Source organism: Nicotiana tabacum, chromosome 21, assembly GCF_000715075.1.
Source record: "Nicotiana tabacum cultivar K326 chromosome 21, ASM71507v2, whole genome shotgun sequence".
Taxonomy (NCBI): Eukaryota; Viridiplantae; Streptophyta; class Magnoliopsida; order Solanales; family Solanaceae; genus Nicotiana; species Nicotiana tabacum.
The window spans coordinates 35,071,335-35,092,121 of NC_134100.1; the positions used below are offsets into that span (position 1 = coordinate 35,071,335).

A 20,787-nucleotide genomic window follows, 5' to 3' on the forward strand; every position below is an offset into this window, starting at 1 on the left:
CATTCTGATACGAGTTCAACCATACCAAAATCATCCAATTCCGACCTCAATTTATGATTTTAGAAAACCTTTTACAAAAATTCTTAATTTCTCCAATTTAAATCACTAATTAAATAATAAAAAATAAGGATGGAATTATGAAATATAACCAAATTCGAGTAAAAAATACATACCCCAATCCAAATCGTGAAAATCCCCTCCAAAATATCCCAAAACTGAGCTCTCCGACTCAAAATATGATATAATAACTCAAACCCTCGAAATAGAGTATTGTATAATTTGCCCAGGTATTATACATCGCGATCACGAAAATAGCTTTGTGATCGCGAAGAACAAAAGGCCCAGCTGCCAAAGCCTCTTACGTGAATGAGACATGTTAGTCATGAACGCGATGACCAAACGCTCAAAGCTACGCGACCGCGGTCTAGCGTACGTGATCGCGAAGAACAAACATGTGCCACCCCTCAGCCTCATCTTCCTTATACGCGAGCACGGCTCCACGCTCGCGTTCGCGATGCACAACCTCGTAAAGCTTCGCAAACGCGACCTCTTATTCGCGAACGTGATGCACAAATCCCGCCTGCCACCAAATAGAACTTCGCGATCGCGACTTCCTCTTCGTCATCGTGAAGAAGGAAACCAGACATCAGCTGACAGCAATCTAAACCTTAGAGAAATGGTCTGAAACTCATCCGAAACACACCCGAGGTCCCCGGGACCTCGTCCAATCACACCAACCAATACCAAATCACAACATGAACCTACCCGAGGCCTTAAATTACATCAAACAATATCAAAACCACCAATCGCACCTCAATTCAAGCCTAATGAACTTACGAAAATTTCCAAATTCAAAACTTGTGCCGAACAAGCCTAAACAACTCCAAATGACCTCAAATTTTGCGTGCAAGTCTCAAATGACAATGGATCTATACAAATTCCCATAAAATGTAAGAAAGCGGAGAAATTTTGACATAATAAAAATTTCTTACTCTATTGATACAATAGTTTATAATAAACCCGTGGTTTTTTATATACGATTACACCTTTTATCAATTTTTTCTTCCATCTGAAATAATATTCTTAAGCATTTTAATCGACGTTGTAGACATGCAAAATTTATTGGATTTGTATTCAATAAAATAATTTGGACTATATTGTAAATATAGTCCAAATAAATATTATGGGCTAATATAATTGAATTAATTATATAAGTTTAATATATATGGATTAAATAAATAAGTATTAATCTATTGGGCTAACCTATTTAATTGGGCTATAAATGATGAGTCCACTTTATTAAGCCCATGATGTCATCTTCCTAGAGGTCCAATTTGGTGCCACGTGTCAAATGACGTGGCATGACAAGTCAAATGGAAGAGCCAATAGGATCATGCCACATATCAAAATGACAAGGCATGCCAAGTCAACTTAAAAGACCAATGAAATTGTGCCACATGTGCAAGTGACATGTTCTGGCTTATCAAATACGGCCAATGCTTCAATCTGATTGGTCGAAAAGAGTTTGTTATAATCACAACTCTTCTCTTCCATAACTATAAATAGGGGTCTTCATAACTCAGTAAGGACCACCAGAATCACAATGAGAGAGCTCATGGATCAAACGCCACAAATTTCTCTACAGCAATCAAGTCAAGTTCAAAAAAACAAGTTTAAGATCAAGAACAAAATCATATATAAGGTGTTCAAGATCAAGATTACTTGTTCTTATCACTATTCGGGGTAATCATCAAAGTGTTCATGACGAATAAATCCAATTAAACTCAAATTCAAGATCAAGCTCAAAGGCCCGTGAATTTATTTACTGTTGGAAAGAAGAATCGGATGAATCATAGAGTTTGTAACACTCATATTATTTGAAATCAAATACTATGATTGTTGCAATATTTTTTGGTCTCGATTATTTTTCTCGAGGGAAATTTATTGTCTACAAATTTTGACACATCCAGTGGGACAATCTCTACCTCTCATCTTATCTTTTCAATCATCAAAGTTCAAGAACATTGAAATGGCTTCCAAAAATCTGCTCCAGATCAACTTCTACTAAGGCTGTTAATTCCAAGTTCTATGCTGATGTGGAAATCATCCTCGATGTTACCTTTGGAAAATTTGGACCAGTTATTAAATAAAACTCTTTCGGACAACAATCACTCCAAGGGTCGTCCGTATCAATCCCTATCCACAAAAGGAGCAAGATCGTCTACGAACGCACCTGAAGGGGAAAGCACTGTTGCTGAAAAGATTAAGAAAACTCTAGCTTTGCTTAACCTCTCTAGATCCACGAACTTTGCTATGAAGGAAGATGATCATACTTCAAGTGAATAATCCTCCCCACTTACACCGCAGAGCGTAAGCCAATCGAGGATAAATTTTTGTGACAATCCATGTACTCTTCATTGTCCATAACAATCATGCAAGCAATGGTGACGAACGCTTCATCTTTGGAGGAGCAATTGGCAAACTTGACAGAAGCAATCACTGGATTTACCAAATAAATGCAAAATCAAGATGCTAGAATTGATAAGTTAACAGATAGGGTAGGACTCTTGATGGAAGAATAATCCATCAATGTACCTGGCAAGCACCCAGAAGTTCAAGAGATTGATCATCCCCCACGACAAGTGCTATCCACCAAGCAAATCCCAGTCTCTTCAGAAGGAATGATTTCAATCAATCAAGTAAAGGAGTTCATTGAAGGGACTACAAAAAATAAGTATGAAGTTTCTTCTAAGTGCTTTGTTACATACGCAAAGTCGTACACTGCAAGGATCGATATGTTGAAGATACATGTTCGCTATCAACCTCCAAAATTTCAAAGTTTCATGGCAAAGGCAATCCAATGAAATATGTGGCGCATTTTATTGAGACATGAAACAATGCTGGAACTTATGGAGATTACCTCATCAATAAGTTTGTTCACTCGCTAAAAGGAAATACTTTTGATTGTTATACAAATCTCAAGGCTGGATCTATTGATAGCTTGAATCAACTAGAGCAAGAGTTCCTTAAACAATTTTATAGCACAAAGTGCACTGTAGGTATGGTGCAACTTATAGATACTCATTAATGGAAGAATGGACCAGTAATAGACTTTACCAATCGATGGAGGAATGCAAGCCTCAACTACAAAGATAGGCTTAGCGAAGGTTCTGGCATAGAGATGTGCATCCAAGGTATGCATTGGGGACTTCGTTACATCGTGCAAGGCATCAAGCCTTGGACATTCGAAGAACTTTCCACTCATGCCCATGACAAGGAGTTAAGTATGGCCGCTACAGGAAATGAAAGATTTCCTATCTACGAGCCTCACAAAGGGAATGACAAGCAAAAAGTCAAGAAATAGAGTAAGTTCGTACCCAAGTCTGAAAACAAATAAGCTATTATTGTCCACACATCACCTATGAAGTTCACAATGAGAGTGAGCAAGAAGCAGAGTGTGAGGTATACATCTTTTCAAGATAAGCCAAGTGGAAAGTTGACTCTAAACGAAATGCAAGAAAAGGAGTACCAGTTTCTAGATTCTGATATGCCTGCCATTGTTGAAGAACTCCTCGAGTTAAAGCTCATTGAATTTCCAAAGATGAAGCGGCCAAATGAAGCTGAGAAAATTGATGACCCAAATTACTGCAAATATCATCGACATGTGAGTCATGCTCTTGAGAAGTGCTTTATCTTTAAGGACAAAGTTATGGACTTGGCTTGTCAAAAGAAGATCGTGCTTAAAGATGAAAAGGCAATTGCGAACCAAGTCTCTATCACCTTTGGCTCATTCAGTCTAGATGAGCAATGCAGCTTAAAAGAAATCAAAGAAGAAGAATTATCGGAGAATAACAAAATCAAAGTTGGTCAGCCTAATGATGATGAAGGTTGTACTTTGGTGACTCGTCGTAGGCGCCATAAAATAAGCCCACAAAAAGAATCAATAGAACAACCAACAAGGAAAATGATGGTAAAAAGAAAGAGGAAATGACATCCAATTAAGCATTTGAAGAAAACAAAATTTGAGGTGCACCACCCTCAAAAGCCATGACATCCAATGACTTTGGAGGAGTTCTTCACAAGTTGGTTCCGTACGAAGATTTCCCATGATGGTATCGACACCTCTTGTTGCAATGCTGATAAAGAAGAAGAAACAAGTAATGACTTACTGTTAGCACCATCTTTGGAAATTCCCATCGAGTCCATTCCTCAGGAAGTTAATATTTGCGAGGGAAAAGTCACATTCACGAATGATTACCTTCTACTAGGTGACACTCCTCATAATAGCTCGTCATACATGGTTGACTATATATGTGATGAAATGGTAAATAGAATCTTTATTGATGGATGACCCTCAGTGAACATCTTGCCAATTCGCACCGAGAAGGAACTTGGCATTCCCATGGATGGACTCTCAGAAAGCTGCTTGATGATTCAAGGATTCAACCAAGGGGGGCAAAGAGCCATAGGCGCAATCAAATTAGGGGTCACTATTGTAGATATGCATTCAAGTGCGTGGTTGCATGTGATCGACACAAAGACTTCATACAATGTCTTGATTGGAAGGCCTTGGATTCATGAAAATAGAGTGATTCCATCTACCTACCATCAATGTCTGAAATACTATAAGGGAGGAGTAGAGAAGAAGATAGTTGTTGATGATAAGCTCTTCACCGAGGCTGAGTCACACTTTGTTGATGCAAAGTTCTACTTGAAGGACCACGTCGTGAAGGAGCTAAAAGCTGATAATGTCATGAAGGTCAAGAATGACGAGTTCACAACTAAAAGAGCTGAGGTGGCTACTGGCAAAGTCAAAGTCGATGTTAAGGAGGCACACCCTAATCTGAATAAATATCATGGAGGGAACGCCATTTCTTCTGGCAAGAAGGTAGCTCTTATACTTCATTACGTCCCAAAGATAGAGAAAGAAGAAGGTGAATCATCCAATCTGCAAACTAACAGGCTGAAGGGGTGAACTCTTCCGATCAAACAGATTGAGGCGATAAAGTTATCCTCAAAGCTACTTAGAAAGTCTGCGTCTCAGAATATGCCACAAAATATAGCACTGCCTACGAAGCATACGGATGAAGAATCAGAAGCTGCTATGAGGCAACCACGTAAAGGTTTGGGATATAAACAACCCTTTCCTTTGCGCATCTACATAAGAAAGGCAAGCAATAATTATTTCATTATAGAACATGAATCTGTCGCTTCTAACATGCCGTCTATCTTTGATCGACTTGGAAAATCAACTATGAGGACTTCCATGTGTGAGAAATTAGGTCCACTGAAGAAAAACAATAAATTCCAAAAGAATTATCCAAACACAAGAACACCCGATTCGCTCAGGATCCAGAAGACCTCTAAGGATTTCCAAAATTAGGTTCCTCTTAGAATGAGGCGTCAAGTAAAACTTGTAGTTTCATGTGAGGTAGTACTGAAGGTAAATCCATATATTGTGGTCTACACTAAGGAACGTGATGAAGACAAAGAAAATATGGATTGTTCGTATCATGTTACTACAACAGACGAGTAAAGCACTTCATCAGTAATGGAGGATGGCGAGAAATTGTATGATCTTTAATCGTGTTATGACACATCTTTCCATGATGGGAACCCACAAGAAGATGAAGATGCAAAAGATGCTCCGCCTACACTTGAAGAAGGGGTGAAGACAACAATTGATACTTTAAAAAAAGGTAACCTTGGCACTGATGAAAAACCGAGGCCCACCTACCTAAGTGCTTTATTTGAAGCTGATGAAGAAAGCACTTATATTGAGTTACTAAATGAGTTTAAGGATGTATTTAATTGGAGTTACAAGGAGATGACTGGATTGGATGCTAAAGTAGTAGTCCATCACCTCTTAGTCAAGAATGACACTCATCCTGTTAAGCAACCTCAAAGGCGATTTAGGCTAGACCTGGTTCCCTTGATTGAAAGTGAAGTTAACAAACTCATTGAAGCTGGCTTTATTCATGAAGTTAAATACCCAACATGAGTTTCAAGTATTGTCCCCGTGAGAAAGAAGAATAGCCAAACTCGAGTGTGTGTTGACTTTAGAGACCTCAACAATGCATGCCCTAAGGATGAATTATGTCTTCCTATTCCAGAGGTCATTATTAACTCTACCATTGGGTACGAGGAAATGTCATTCATGGATGGTTCAACGGGCTATAATCAAATTTGCATGGCACCAAAAGATGAAGAGCTTACTGCATTATGCACCCCTAAGGGTATTTATTGCTACAAGGTAATGCCTTTTGGCTTGAAGAACACTGGTGCTACTTACCAAAGGGATATGCATAATATTGTTTATGATATTCTCCACAAGAATGTCGAATGCTATGTTGACGACTTAGTGGTAAAATCAAGAAAGAGGAGCGACCACTTGAAGACTTGTGAATGGTATTTGTGTTGCTCCGTAGGTACCAACTTAGGATGAATTCATTGAAATATGTCTTTGGAGTTACTTCTGGAAAGTTCCTCGGTCTCATTGTCTTACATCGAGGGATCGAAATTGACCAAGCCAAAGTTGACGTAATTTTGAAAATGTCTGAGCCTTGGGATATTCCCGAATTCAAAAGTCTGCAAGAAAAAGTAGAATACCTTAGGAGATTCATCTCAAACCTAATTGGGAGGTGCCAACCATTCAGTCGCCTCATGAAGAAAGATGTTCCTTTCACGTGGGACCAAGTGTGTAGCAATGCCTTTAAAAGTATTAAAACTTACTTGATGAAGCCTCCAGTTTTGGCAGCCCCTATACCTGGAAATTCATTGATAATATACATTTTTGCACAAGAAAGGTCTCTTGGAGCACTTTTCTCCCAAGAAAATAGTGAAGGGAAAGAAAAAGACACCAAATGAGCTGAATTATTCACCAATCGAAAAGTTATGTTTGGTGCTAGTCTTCTCAATCCAAAAGTTGAAGCACTACTTTCAAGCTCATGTCGTTCATCTTATTTCTTGGGCAAATCCTATTAAGTTATGTCAAAACTATTCCTTAGCGATTGACTAGCAAGGTGGTACCTCCAATTTCCATAATTCGAGATTGTGTACATTTCTCAAAAGGATATAAAAGGACAATCATTAGCAGATTTCTTGACAGATCACCTAATACCTAATAATTGTGAACTAACTAAATGGTTGTTGAAGTACAACCTCCATGGAAGATATATTTTAATGATGTTGCACATAGCGGAGGAGTTGGTGCTGGTGTAGTATTTTTGAAGTACAACCTCCATGGAAGATATATTTTAATGATGTTGCACATAGCGGAGGAGCTGGTGCTGGCGTAGTATTTTTCACTTCTCAAGGGGAGGTTGTGCCCTACTCCTTTACGTTAACAAAACTCTGCTCCAACAATGTCGCTGAGTATCAAGTATTAATATTTGGGCTTGAAATGGCTATTGATAAGAAGATGTTACAATTGCAAGTCTTTGGTGACTCCCAATTAGTGATCAATCAATCTTTAGGTAGTTATGAGGTCAAGAAACCAGAACTATGCCCATACCATGATTATGCTAAAAACTGATAGGATGGGTCGATGACATGACTATTCAACATGTGCCTAGAAAAGAAAACAAGAAGGCTGATGTTTTAGCTGCTCTAGCTTCATTGTTAACTCTGCCTAATCAAGCACAAGTTACTATCTGCCAAAAATGGGTAGTACCACCGCTAGGTGAAGATGTAAGTGAAGAAGGTAAGATTGAGCATTTGGTTGGTGTTTATGAAGCTGAGAAGGAAGATTGGCGACAACACATAATTGACTACTTAAGTTATGGGATACTCCCAGAAAATCCAAGAAGAAGGACTGAAATCTGTCATCGCGCACTGTGTTTCCTTTTCTGCAAGGATGCTATATACAGAAGATCATTCGAGGGAGTAATCTTGCTATACTTGGGGGAAGATGAAGAACTCCAAGCTTTGGAAGAAGCACATTATGGAATATGTGGGTCACATTAGTCTGGACCAAAACTCCATTTTCATATAAAAAGGATGGGATATTATTTGCCAAAAATGGTAAATGATTACTTGGACTCCACTTGAAGATGTAAGGCTTGCCAGTTCCATGCAAATTTTATTCATCAGCCTCCTGAAGTGCTACATCTTACTGTTACATCGTGGCCATTCGACGCTTGGAGATTGGATGTTGTTGGACCGCTACCGAAATCTTATGGCGTACATTTGTATATCTTGGTTGCAACCGATTACTTCTCAAAATAGGCGGAAGCTATTTCTCTCAAGGAAATAAAGAAGGAGAATGTTGCAAACTTCATCCGAGTAAATATCATCTATCGCTTTGGCATTCCTGGTTACATAACAACGGATAAAGGTAAGTCATTCGATAATAAATGTACGAACAAGATTTGTAATCTCTTTGGCTCCAAGAAACGTGACTCGTCTATGTACAATACTGCTGTCAATGGTCTAGCTGAGGCATACAATAAGACTCTATGTAAGTTGTTGAATAAAGTTGTCTCCAAATCCAAATGAGATTGGCATGAACGTATGGAGGAAGATCTATGAGCATATAGGACAACTCACCTCACACAAAAACAAGCAACCCCTTGTTTACTCATCTATGGATTCGAAGCAATTTTACACTTATGCATCAAATACCTTCATTGCGATTAGCTATTCAAGAAGGGATCACTGATGAAGAAAATGTCCGACTTCGACTATAGAGTTGGAGGATCTTGATGAGAAAAGGTTAGATGCTCAATAGAGTTTTGAATGTTATCAAGCTCGACTGTCTCGCACATTCAATAAATGATTTCACACGAGATCCTTTCAAGTAGGAGATCATGTCCTTGTCGTACGAAGACCCACTATCACTTCTGATAAATCTAGAGGGAAGTTGACTTCAAAATAAAATGGGCTATATGTTATGCAAGAAGCTTATTCAAGAGGGGCTTACAATCTGGTTGATGCAGATGGCATAAGAGTTGACCCTATCAATGAAGTTTTTTAAAGAAGTATAATCCTTAATCTTGCTACGCTCCTAGACGCACGAGCATAAACTGCATGTCATGAAGCTTTTCAAATTTGAGCAAAATCTTCAAGTTGCAAAGCTCCTCAAAATACGACCTTAAATTGCAATTCGCTACGCTCTTTAAGGCAAGAGCATAAACTGCATGTTGCTCCTGGCGCCAAAGAGCATAAATTGTGTATGACCCAAAACAAAAGTCCACTAGGTTGAAAACCTCGAAATATGCGGCCTAGGAGAAAGTTAGGACATTAAAAAAATACTCACCCATTCTGAACTACGGTATGACTTGATCCTCTTCACCGAGGTACGTAAATAACTTAGAGTTTCATTTTAAGTTCAGTAGCATGAGCTCAAAAGATACATATTGCCCAAATCATTATTCGAATGAAGTATGATACAATATAATCCACTCAATTAGTACTTGAAAGTCGGGCTAAAATATTATCGTTTTGTTGAATTTTGGATCTCATATGATTCAAGGGGGCAAGCGTCCATAGTAATTTGGTGTCTTCAATGGGACGATTATAGTCTTTTAGTAGGCTACCAAGTATTTGCATTGATGTTCGAGGATTCGCTATTTCTTCATGTTCACCAAAACTTCAAGTTTGTTGTTCTTCAATCCGCTCTCTGCCCTAAAAAGGAAGGGAAGAGAGGCATGAAAAAGGGAACACAAGTATAAGAAGGAAGATTACCTGGCACGACATTTCAAATTCAGTGAGACTTGAACCCAAGATATTTGGTGAGAATGAAGCTCTTGAATTCTAATTTTTAGCAAGAAAAATGTCTTATAATCTCGATCTTCCATACCAAGACATAAAAGTTTTGGCAAAGTCGCGCCAATTTGCAACTGTCGGTATATCAAAATCTAATGTTGACTTTGAAATATTATTCAAAACTATCTTTAAGGTAATAATTTCTGTATTTTGGATATATTTTATATTTTGAAGTTTAATTTCCAATAAATTAAATAGTTCGTGATTTTGACATTCCTACATCACGATATAAAACTTTTAGTGAAGTCGTGCAAGTTTGAAATAGTCGGCGTGTCGGAATTTAACGTTGACTTCGAAATATTATCTGAAATTATCCTTAAGGTATTAAATTTGTAATTTTGGATATGCTTTAAATTTGATTTTTAGTTTCCAAGGAATCAAACGGTTCGTGATTCCGACATTCCCACATCAAGATATAAAAGTTTTGGCTAAGTCACGCAAATCTAGAATTGTCTATGTGTTAGAATCTAACATGGATTTCGAAATATTATCTGAAACTATCCTTAAATTATTAAAATCTACACTTTGGATATGTTTTAGATTATGAAGTTTGGTTTTCAAAAAATCAAACGGCTCATGATTTTGATGTTTCTACGCCAATATATAATTCTTTTGGCGAAGCTTCGCATATATGAAACTATCAACACATAGAAATTTAAAGTTGATTTCAAAATATTATCTGGGATGATCCTGAAGGTGTTCGATTACAAATTTTGGACATGCTTGACTATAAAGTCTGGTTTTCGAAAAATTTAACGGTTCATGATTTCAATATTCCTACACCAAGATATAAATTTTCTGGTGGAGCCTCGCAAATCTGAAATTGTCAACACATCGAAGTTTAAAGTTGATTTCAAAAATTTATCTGGGACGATTATGAAGGTGTTCAATTTCAAATTTTGGATATGTTTTAGATATTGAAGTCTAATTTTTTGAAAATCAAATGGTTATTTGGACTTTCCCACAAGAAGATATGAATCTTTTGCTACAAGCACATTAGGCTGATAAATATGAATGCGACTAAGAAACAAAGTGACATAATTTAAATCAAAAGTGAAGCAGTCTTATTTGTGATAAAATAAAATCTACTAGGTCAATAAAGCATAAAGATAAAACATGAAATAATGCTAATAGTTTAATCTAAATAGGACTTATAGTTGATCAATTCTTGGCAGCTAGCCTCCAGGTTCTTGTTCTTCTCCTCTAGATTGGCCGAATCCTCAACAACCAGCAAATTTATGTTGTCATATGAAGAGGCCTCAGTCTTGGCAGCTGAAACTTTTGCTTGAATCTCTTCGAACTCCTTTTGAGTCTCTTCTACAATACCTTCGAGATTCTCCTTATCTTATTGTAATGTCTGCAACCTCTTCACAGCTCTCCCCAGTTTCTTTTTACTAAAGGAAACTTTTTTGACTTTCTCGCTTGCTTGAAGTTTGAACAATTCGAGACACTCCATAGCTTTGGAAATCAGCTCTAGCTTCTTATCTTCACTCATCTTATGAGCCAAATTGGATCGCTCTTGGTCATATAAAATGGCAAGCTCAAAAATAGAATCCACTAAACTTTCCAATGGAGAAAGATCCAAAACATCTGCCTTTTTCATATCCTCAAAAATCTCAGTGATTTGCTCTTTATAAGATGAGAGAAATTCTGCACGTGTTTTGGAGAGTCTATTGCAAATATCCTCCCAAAGGCCCAAGATGAATTCTTTTTGTGATTAATGACAAAGCTCTTTCCTTTAAAAATAGATACGGTTGCATCTATTGTTGGTAGGAAGCGAGTTATCTCATTTGGAATTTGTCTTTTTAGGCTTTTGTCATGAGCGATAAATGATGCCTTTTGTCCTCGTTGAACAATTGAAGATGACTTCGCTTTAGACATAGGCCCTCTAACAGATTCATCACCAACTTGCAGCTTATCATGCGGGGATGCCATTAGATGCCCAATGGCATTTAGTGTCACGCCCCAAAATCAAAGAGCGCGACGGACGCTCAATCGAGTGAACCCGACCGAGCAAGCCTGTTAGATTCCTTCTACCCAAATTCATTCATGAATGAAGAGGAGATGTACTCCGTTAATCAAATATTGAAGAGATTTCATTAACCGCTTCCATTTCATTCCCATTAACAACACCATTCAATATTTCTAAAATAGTACGAGTTTATAGATTTAATGAAAAACATGTTACCAAATACCAACAGTTCTAATCCAATTCCCAACATCAAATACCACCCACAATCTGTCTACGGAGCCTCTAAGTACAACTGAAGAGTAATATGGAAATGCCGGCAACAAGGCCCCAGCTATACCTCAACCACAAAGTACATGAGAAACAAAAGATACATGACCCCGAAATGAAGTGGGGCTCACCAAATTGGCTGAAAGGAGTGTACTGCTATCACTGATCAATGTCACCTGCTGTAGAACCACCTGCATCCATTAAAGATACAGCGCCCCCGACAAAAGGGACGTTAGTACTGTCGAATAGCGCTAGTATGTATAGCTAGAAGTCCTCCTTCAAAATAGAATGCCCGTATGATCTATACGTGGAACCTATAATATAATGTAATTGAAATAACCTGTACAAACAAGGACAACAAAAGGGGCACCTATTGTCTGCATTAATAATGTGTCTCATTAGACCGTCCTTAGTGTTCACATATCATATTATACACTTATGCATTTCATAGACCGTCCATAATGTTTATTCATACCGTACATCTATACCTCTTATACACAATGCACCTATACGTTTCATAGACCGTCCACAGTATTTCATATCACAATGGATTTCATAACACAATGTACCTATGCGTTCATAGACCGTCCACAGGATTTCATAACACAATGTACCTATGTGTTTCATAGACCGTCCACAGGATTTCATAACACAATATACCTATGCGTTTCATAGACCGTCCATAGGGTTTCATAAAACAATATACCTATGTGTTTCATAGACCGTCCATAGGGTTTCATAACACAATATACCTATGTGTTTCATAGACCGTCCATAGGGTTTCATAACACAATATACCTATGCGTTTCATAGACCGTCCATAGGGTTTCATAACATAATATACCTATGTGATTCATAACACAATATACCTATGCGTTTCATAGACCGTCCATAGGGTTTCATAACACATTGTAAATAAAAGTACAAATACGTACATCTCATAACCTTTCACACCACATATCACCTAATTCGTACTTTCAACCACTTACAACATTATTATTTCATTGTCTCTCTTGGCCATACATATGATTCTTTATTCACGGCGCAATGACCGTATTTCATATTCCACACTTTCATTTCTTCCCTTTCATAGATCATCATTATAATTATCAACAAGTAGAATATTTCGAAAATCACAACTTTAAATTCATTAGTAATGAAGGCTTTAAACACAATCGATTTCTTTCCAATAAATGGAGTAAAATGATTGGCAATCGAAGTACAAGTTAAAATCATACACAATTTCCACTCACGAATATGTAAGAACGCAAAACACATTAAAAATTACTTACAAAGCATAGCATTAGCTAAAACAGCCACATATGGGCATCACTTGAGTTCATAAACTTTTAGCCGATTATATTGTCGAATTCAATTTTGGAATAGTTGAGTCAAAGCTCATTTCATAATCTTTCTCACATTATTTCATTTCATTGGCATTATTGGTCACAAGTATAACTTTCACTATTGGCACGTTGGCCGCACTTTATATTCCCAATTTACTGATTTCACTTCCAACCATCTTTATAAGTTATCAACAATAAGACATTCCAAATCAAGACTTTAGGTACACATATGAGAAATTAAGAGTCTTAAGAATATTGAGACTTTCTCACACAATTTGGCATACTAGCTTTCATTTGAAATACGATTTAAGCCACCACATTTTAATATGGAACCCATACTTTGAAACTCACAGAAACATTATGGAATTCAATTCCAAGAGAGAAAGTTTAACCAACATACCTCAATTGAGCTTTCCTTAAATTACTACAACGTTCCGAAAATTCTAGCAATCCCAATCTATTTTGAGACATAACAAAATTTAACAACAATTAGGAAGATATTTATGGTCTTAGCTCTTTTGAGCATTTTATCAAATACTAGGTGTGCAAATTTAACCACACGGTTCTTCTACAAGATTTCCTTCACTACACAACCCAATCCTTACTTATTTAAGCTCAACAATCTTCCCACAAATATTTTTGGTACATGCATGTATAGATAATACTCTCATACTCAAAAATCATACTCCTAATCAACCATCTTCTACCCAAATTCAAAATTGAAAACTAGGGTATGGAACCTTACCTCTTAGATGAAGAACTTGTGGAATTTTCCTTGTTAATCTTTCAAGATTTGAGCAAGACTTGGTGAATAATTATCCTAGGGTTTTCTCTCTCTCTAAAACAGTCTCCCTTCTCTTTACAACATCAGAATATTTGCTCAAAAATGACCCTTTGCGTGTATTTAACGAAGTAGGGTCAGGTTTTAAAAAACTCAAAAATAAAGCTCCGGAATAGGTTCTGTGGTCGTATATGCGACCGCATAATGGTTATACGGACCGCATATTGGTCGCATAATTGGTGTCCAAAATGACCAAAAATCTGCCTGAGTCTGCGATCACTATGCGGTCCGCATAACTGTTCTGCGGCCGCATAGTACACCGCACAACAGTTATGCGGTCGCATAGTCGACCGCATAATTGCTTCCAACTGACCCATTTAACTGCCTCGCTCTGCGGCCATTATGCGGTCCGCATAGTGATTCTGCGGTCGCATAATGGACCGCAGAAATGAACTTTTCCGCCAAAAATTTTCCTTTACTTTCCCGTGCATTGTTCAACCCAAAAGGTCCAAGCCGCAGCGACAATCCTCAAACACGTAATCCTAGTTCGGCACCATGAAACATTATTTTCTTTGCAAATTTTACCGGGCTTTACACTTAAGTTATTCAAAAAAATTTCGGGGTGTTAAATTTAGCTACACCAAGAAAGGGCAAAGAAAGAAAGTAATTTTTAGTAAAGCTATTCGCTCATAAAAGGGAAATAGGCGAGGTTATTTTATTTTACCTCTTTGTTACAAACTGTATGCGTTCTTGAGGGACTATCAACACTCGAAACCTCTACAACCTCTATTACGTTAGGCCTTTTCCCTTTCCAGTGTTGATATTCATTGGTAGTTTGGCTTGTATCTTGAGGAACTCGCTTGCTAAATGGAAGAACTTGAGAGTGTTTCTCTATATCTGTTGAAGTGCACACCACTTATTTATTAGTTGCCTTTGAGGATTTAAGCTTTCTTTTCTTATGTTGTGTAACTATTTTTGGGATTGGAGTAGGTGGTTCTTTGACTTTTGAGAGCATCTTTCCAACACCTTGATCTTCATCCCCTAAAGAAGTAGTAAATTATGGCCCAATATTGTCTAACAGAACTTGTAGATTATCCTCAAGGAACTTCCCATGAGTTTTCTCCCACCAAGACATATAATTAGTGGAGAAAATCTTATCCACTAGATCTCCCAATGGGGGAAAGGTCGCATGTGATATAGATCGATATAGTGTGCAAATCCTCCAAAATTTGAGTCCTTCATCTTGAGAGGCACTATAGATATCATTCTCCAAAAAACCAGGGACGTCTTGGTAGAATCTGAATTGGCGACCAAACTGATGCAGACCAAATGGATCGATAATGAATGAGTTATCATACCTCAAAGGGAGGTAGTGAAAACGTAATCTCATAAAGTAATTTGGCCCTAACTCTTGATCGGCCTCGTTATCCAAATAATAATGAGGACAAGAATTAGTCAACATCGTTGGTGTCCAAACTATATTCTTTATATCGTGGATACGTTTTCTTGCATCCTTCTTGTCAAAGTACCTCGCGGCGCCCTCTCCTGAGTATGCTACCATCAAAGGGTCAGATGGACCCTTAACAAGTGTGTAATGGCTTTTGAGGTAATGGGAAAGCCAATCGTAAATATAATGGATGGGAAAACAAACTCTGACCTGATCAAGTTGGGAAGAGCACGAAATCTTGTTCAAACCATGATAGATACTCGCCAAAACTGGGACTGCAAGGCTAATCTTCCGTCCACTTGTTATCATACTTGCATCTTAAAAGTCTCAGGACGAATGAAGTTTTCTGCCTTATAGGGAAATACAAAGTTGCTAGCTATATTTCATCTTTCTTATCAAACCTCACCCTAAGTTTGGAAAATATAGCTTCTCCATCACTTGACCATCTAGTTGTCTCAGGAATAACTCCGTTAGGATTGTGTGTCAACCTTAGGCATGCAGTTTGCTTTTCCTTTTGTAGTGGGGCAGGTTTATATCTTAAAGCTTTCTTGCACCAAATGTTTATCCATTTTTTCAAGGAGACATTTTGGTTAATGCCCGTACCTTCCTTAATATGATGGAAAGCAACAAATATGTACTCGCAAGATCGAGAAACAAATCTCATATGTTTTTCTTCTAAACATGTGAGTTCCCTTGTCTCAGGTACCACTTCCTCGTACGGAGAGCCCGCAATAGGTAAAACTCCAAGAATATGTAAGCCGCAAAGAGAGATAGATAGCTCCCCAACTGACGTAAGAATTATGTTCGTCTTGGGGCACAAAGCTTCACAAAATGCTTGCAAAATGTTCAAATTTCGATCGTAAGTGAAAAGTGAGGCATAGACAGCATTATAAATCTTCTAAGTACTCAAAGTTTGTTGGCTTCTACCAAGTACATCTTCAGCCCATTCCCAATACCCTGGAATGTGATGACACTCGCCCTTGATTGTTACCATGTTTCCCCATCGTATTTCTCCTTTAATTATGTGACTCCCTAAGTTCGGAAGGGTTTTAGCAATGTTTACGTGGAAATGTATTGGCGCTTGGAGATACCACGTCATAGATAATGGATTAGTAGTGGGTTTTTGCTCCAAAGTCCAATTTTCTATATGAAGTAGGTTCTTCAAGGAAGTCCATGAACCTGCATACTGGCTGACTTGTAGTGTGTGAATCAGAAGTTTGGTCTGTTTTTCGCCATCTTCAGTTTCAATTATGAGACATCTAAGTCTAGAGGAAGGTGAAGTGTAGTCTCTGAAATTTTCTATCTCTTCGAGCTGCAAAGGACAAAAGATGTCATCAACGTCCAAATCAAGAGTATTGAAATGGGTACAAAGATCCTAATAGATGAAATGGCCTCCAGTTTCGGGTGGGGATGAGTATCTATCCCTTCACACCCAAGATTACTCCTCTAGGTTTCGGGTGGGGGTGAGTATCCATCCCTTCACACCCTAATATTATCGCTCTGATTTTTGGGCAGGGATAAGTATCCATCCCTTCACATCCTAAGATTATCCCTCCTATTTTGGGTGGGGATGAGTATCCATCCCTTCACACTCTAAGATTACCCCTCAGATTTGTTGGCGGGGATAAGTATCCACCGCTTCACACCTTAAGATCGCCTTCTTCATGTGTAATGACCCGACCGGTTATTTTGCTTTCTAGAGCCTTGTTCCCCTAATTAAGACTCTTGTATGTGCTTTTACTATTTTATAACTTGCGGGTATGGTTGGATTGGACTTGGAAGGGTTCGGGTTAGAATCGAAACACATAGTTCCTTAATAGTGGCCTAAGAAGGACAAGTTTGACCTGAGTCAACATTTTGAGTAAACAACCTCAGAATGGTTTCAATAGGTTTGTATGATGAATTTGGACTTGGGCATGTGTTCGGATCGAGTTTCGGGTGATCCGGGAGCATTTCGGTGCCAAATGTTGAGAGTTGGCGCATTGAAGGTTTTGAAATTCTTTAAATGTTATTTTAAGTAGATTTTGGTATTATCGAGGTTCCTTTTTGATTTTGAGCCTGGGAATAGGTCCTATGGTTATTTATAACTTGTACAAAAAATTAGGTGTCATTCGAGTAGTCTAAGCATGATTCGACGCGTTCGAAGCTAGTTGAAAAGTTTGAAGTTTATAAGTTGATTCAATTTGGTTTTGGGTGTGTTTCTTGGTTTTGATGTTGTTTTACATATTTTGAGGGTTTGATCAGGTCTGTATTATGTTATGGACTCGTTGGTGTAGTTGGACGGGGTCCCAGATGGCTCGGGTGTATTTCGGACCGCCCAGAGCTAAGTCCAAAACTGTTGAGTTGTTGGTTCTGGTTTCCTTCTTCACGAACGCGGAGATTCTCTCGCATTCACGATGAAGGAATGGGGCTGGGGGAAGTTTTATACTACATGTTTGCAATGAGAAGATCGCGATCGCGATGCGCTGGGCCACCGGTCATCGCGTTCGCGTGCCTTCCCCCGCGAGCACGTAGAGGAAATTGGGTCTGGGGGTAACCTGGCCTATAACGCTTCGCGTTCGCGAAGCTTTTGTCAGCCAAGCCTTCGCGATCACGTGGCCTTATTCACATTCGTGAAGTACATTTTATGGGGGCCTGGGCAGCTTGCCTTCGCCATTGCGAGGCCCTTTTCGCGATCGCGAAGAAGGATCAACTGGGCAGAATCTTGTTTTAAATCGAGGCTAAGGTTCATTTTCTCTCATTTCACTTTGGATTAGCCGATTTTGGATCTCTTGGAGAGGGATTTTTCATCTAGCATTGTAAGGTAAGTAATTACTACTTAATGTGAGTTTAATACACGAATGATGGGTAGATTTTAACATGTAAATTGTGAATATTATAGGATTTTGTTGAAAAACTTAGGTTTTGATAAAAATGGGATTAAACCACAAAAATGATTATGGAATTGGGTAGAAGTTATATATTTGTATTCGTGAGGTTATGGGAAAAATTAATTTATGAAAATTTTCTGAATCCGGGCAAGTGGGCTCGGGGGTAAATTTTAGGAATCTTCCAAATTGGGTTGGGTAATTACTCTGATAGTTAAATTATAAACTTTGGAGCATATATTGATTAGTTTCTACAACCTTTGGCTTGTTTCGGTTTGCTCGGCATCGATTTGAGTCTATTAGTGTGAATTGTGGATCGGGAAGAGAACTTGAAAACGAGGTAAGTCTCTTGCCTAACATGGTAGGAGGGAATTATCCCAGTAGGTATTTTAAATAGTTATTTACTAATAATTTTGGGTGTTACGTACGAACGATGTGACAAGAGTCCGTACGTAGCTAAAATCAGGCTTATGTTCGGGTAGATTTAGGACTTTACCATGTATTACTTGTATTATTTCCACCCAACTTGTTAGTTTAATTACCTAAATTTATAATTGAAATTGGATAAAGGATTGTAAAAGACTGAGCTTCATTACTTTGAGTTTTGTCGGAAATACTTGATTGTTAGCGGAATTTATGCCTTCTTTGAGTATTATTCCTATGTAGTAGTCGTTGATCGGAGTTTGTAGAGTATTCTCTATTCCAGTGGATCGGGCCGAACATCTCGGCAGTATATTAGATGCATCTATGGTTCGTCCCGGTCGACCCTCGGCAGTGTACACACTATTCTGGATCGGGTCATATACCTCGGCATAAATTGTGCGTGATATTGCTCGGAGTCCGATTATACTTGATATTTCTTCTTAATCCGAAACTTGAAAATTACTTGGTGGCTCTTATGTGTTAAATACTTGGCATGTGATGGATAGAGACTTTAAATTTATATTATGCTTAAGAATTATAAATTATTGTTTCTTATCTCACTATTGTTGTTGTATTTCATGCCTACTTGTGATGTCTACACTTTATTTATTGACCTCTAGTAAGTGTTGTTGTCAACTCCTCGTCACTAGTTCTTTGAGGTTAGACTAGATACTTATTGGGTACATATTATTTATGTACTCATACTACACTTCTACACTAACCATGCAGGATCTGAGGCAGGTGCATTTGGTGGTCAGACGAGCACGTTCCCCCACTACCCGGAGACTTAGTGGTGAGTTGCTCTCTTTGCTTTATTCTATAGCACTCAGAGTCTCTTTCTTATTGTATTTATTTTCTGTCTATCTTACTCCAGACAGTAGTATAGGAGGTTTTGTATATTCTACTAGTTTGCTCGTGCACTTGTGCTGCCAGAATTTTGGAAATTCTAGTAGATATTCATGGTTTTTGATTATTAAATTCACTACTTCACTCTTATATTTAGTTTATTCTTTACATTACTACGATCACCTACTATTTGTTTCTTTATTAAATAAATTCAATGACTTTAAAAATATTAAAATGAACAATTAAATGGATAGTTCACTGTTGGCTTGCCTAGCGGCGACGTTAGGTGCCATCACGGACTGTAGTGGGTATTGGGTCGTGACAGCTTGGTATCAAAGCACTAGGTTCACATAGGTCTCACAAGTCATGAGCGAGCCTAATAGAATCTTGCAAATCGGTGCGAAGACGTCCGTACTTATCTTTGAGAGGCGATGTGGTGTTAGGAAACATCTCTTTCTTCATCTCCTATCGTGCAGTTGATGTTGTGCTATGTATCTTTCTCTTATTCTCTCACAGATGGTGAGAACACACCGGCAGATATACTCGGCAGTGGAGGAGCAGCTCCCCTTGTTGCTAGAGGACGAGGCAGAGGCCGAGGGAGGGCTCCAACCCCTGCTAGAGGATGAAGGCATCTTAGAGTTGCTCCCATTGTACCCCCCAGCAAATCTAGTGGAGGTTCCTGTCATTGAGGAGCAGGATGAGGAGCCTGCAGCTGAGCCAGCCCCGACATATTTCATGTCCGCATCGAGATTTCTGGAGGTCACAAGCCGCATGTTGCGGTTCTGATGTGTGTGACCGATTATGAGGCGAGATTCTCTGAGTTGTCTCGCCATGAAATTATGATACTTCCCACCGATGCAGAGAGAGTGAAGAGGTTTATTGCGGGCTTGCACTATGGTATCCAGGTTACTATGGCCCGAGAGATCGAGATAGGGACTCCTTACGCGCTGGTTATAGAGATAGCTTGGAGGATAAAGGGTATTCGTCAGCAAGGCGGAGAGCATGCATCGAGGGACAAGTGTCCTCGATATTCTAGAGGTTTCAGTAGTTCTCTGTCTAGGGGCAGAGGTCAG

General features: G+C 38.5%; 1 protein-coding gene across 1 annotated transcript; it reads left to right on the plus strand.

Moving 5' to 3' along the window:
* The first annotated feature begins 7,551 nt into the window (after positions 1-7,551).
* On the plus strand, positions 7,552-7,965 carry LOC142175201 (uncharacterized). Its single transcript, XM_075241781.1, has one exon. It carries the CDS (start codon positions 7,552-7,554, stop codon positions 7,963-7,965), a length of 414 nt encoding a protein of 137 aa, XP_075097882.1.
* The last annotated feature ends 12,822 nt before the right edge of the window (positions 7,966-20,787 follow it).

What these genes read in the sequence shown, in the direction of transcription:
- LOC142175201 (XM_075241781.1), top strand. Translation starts at nt 7,552, where the DNA reads ATGACTATTCAACATGTGCCTAGAAAAGAAAACAAGAAGGCTGATGTT.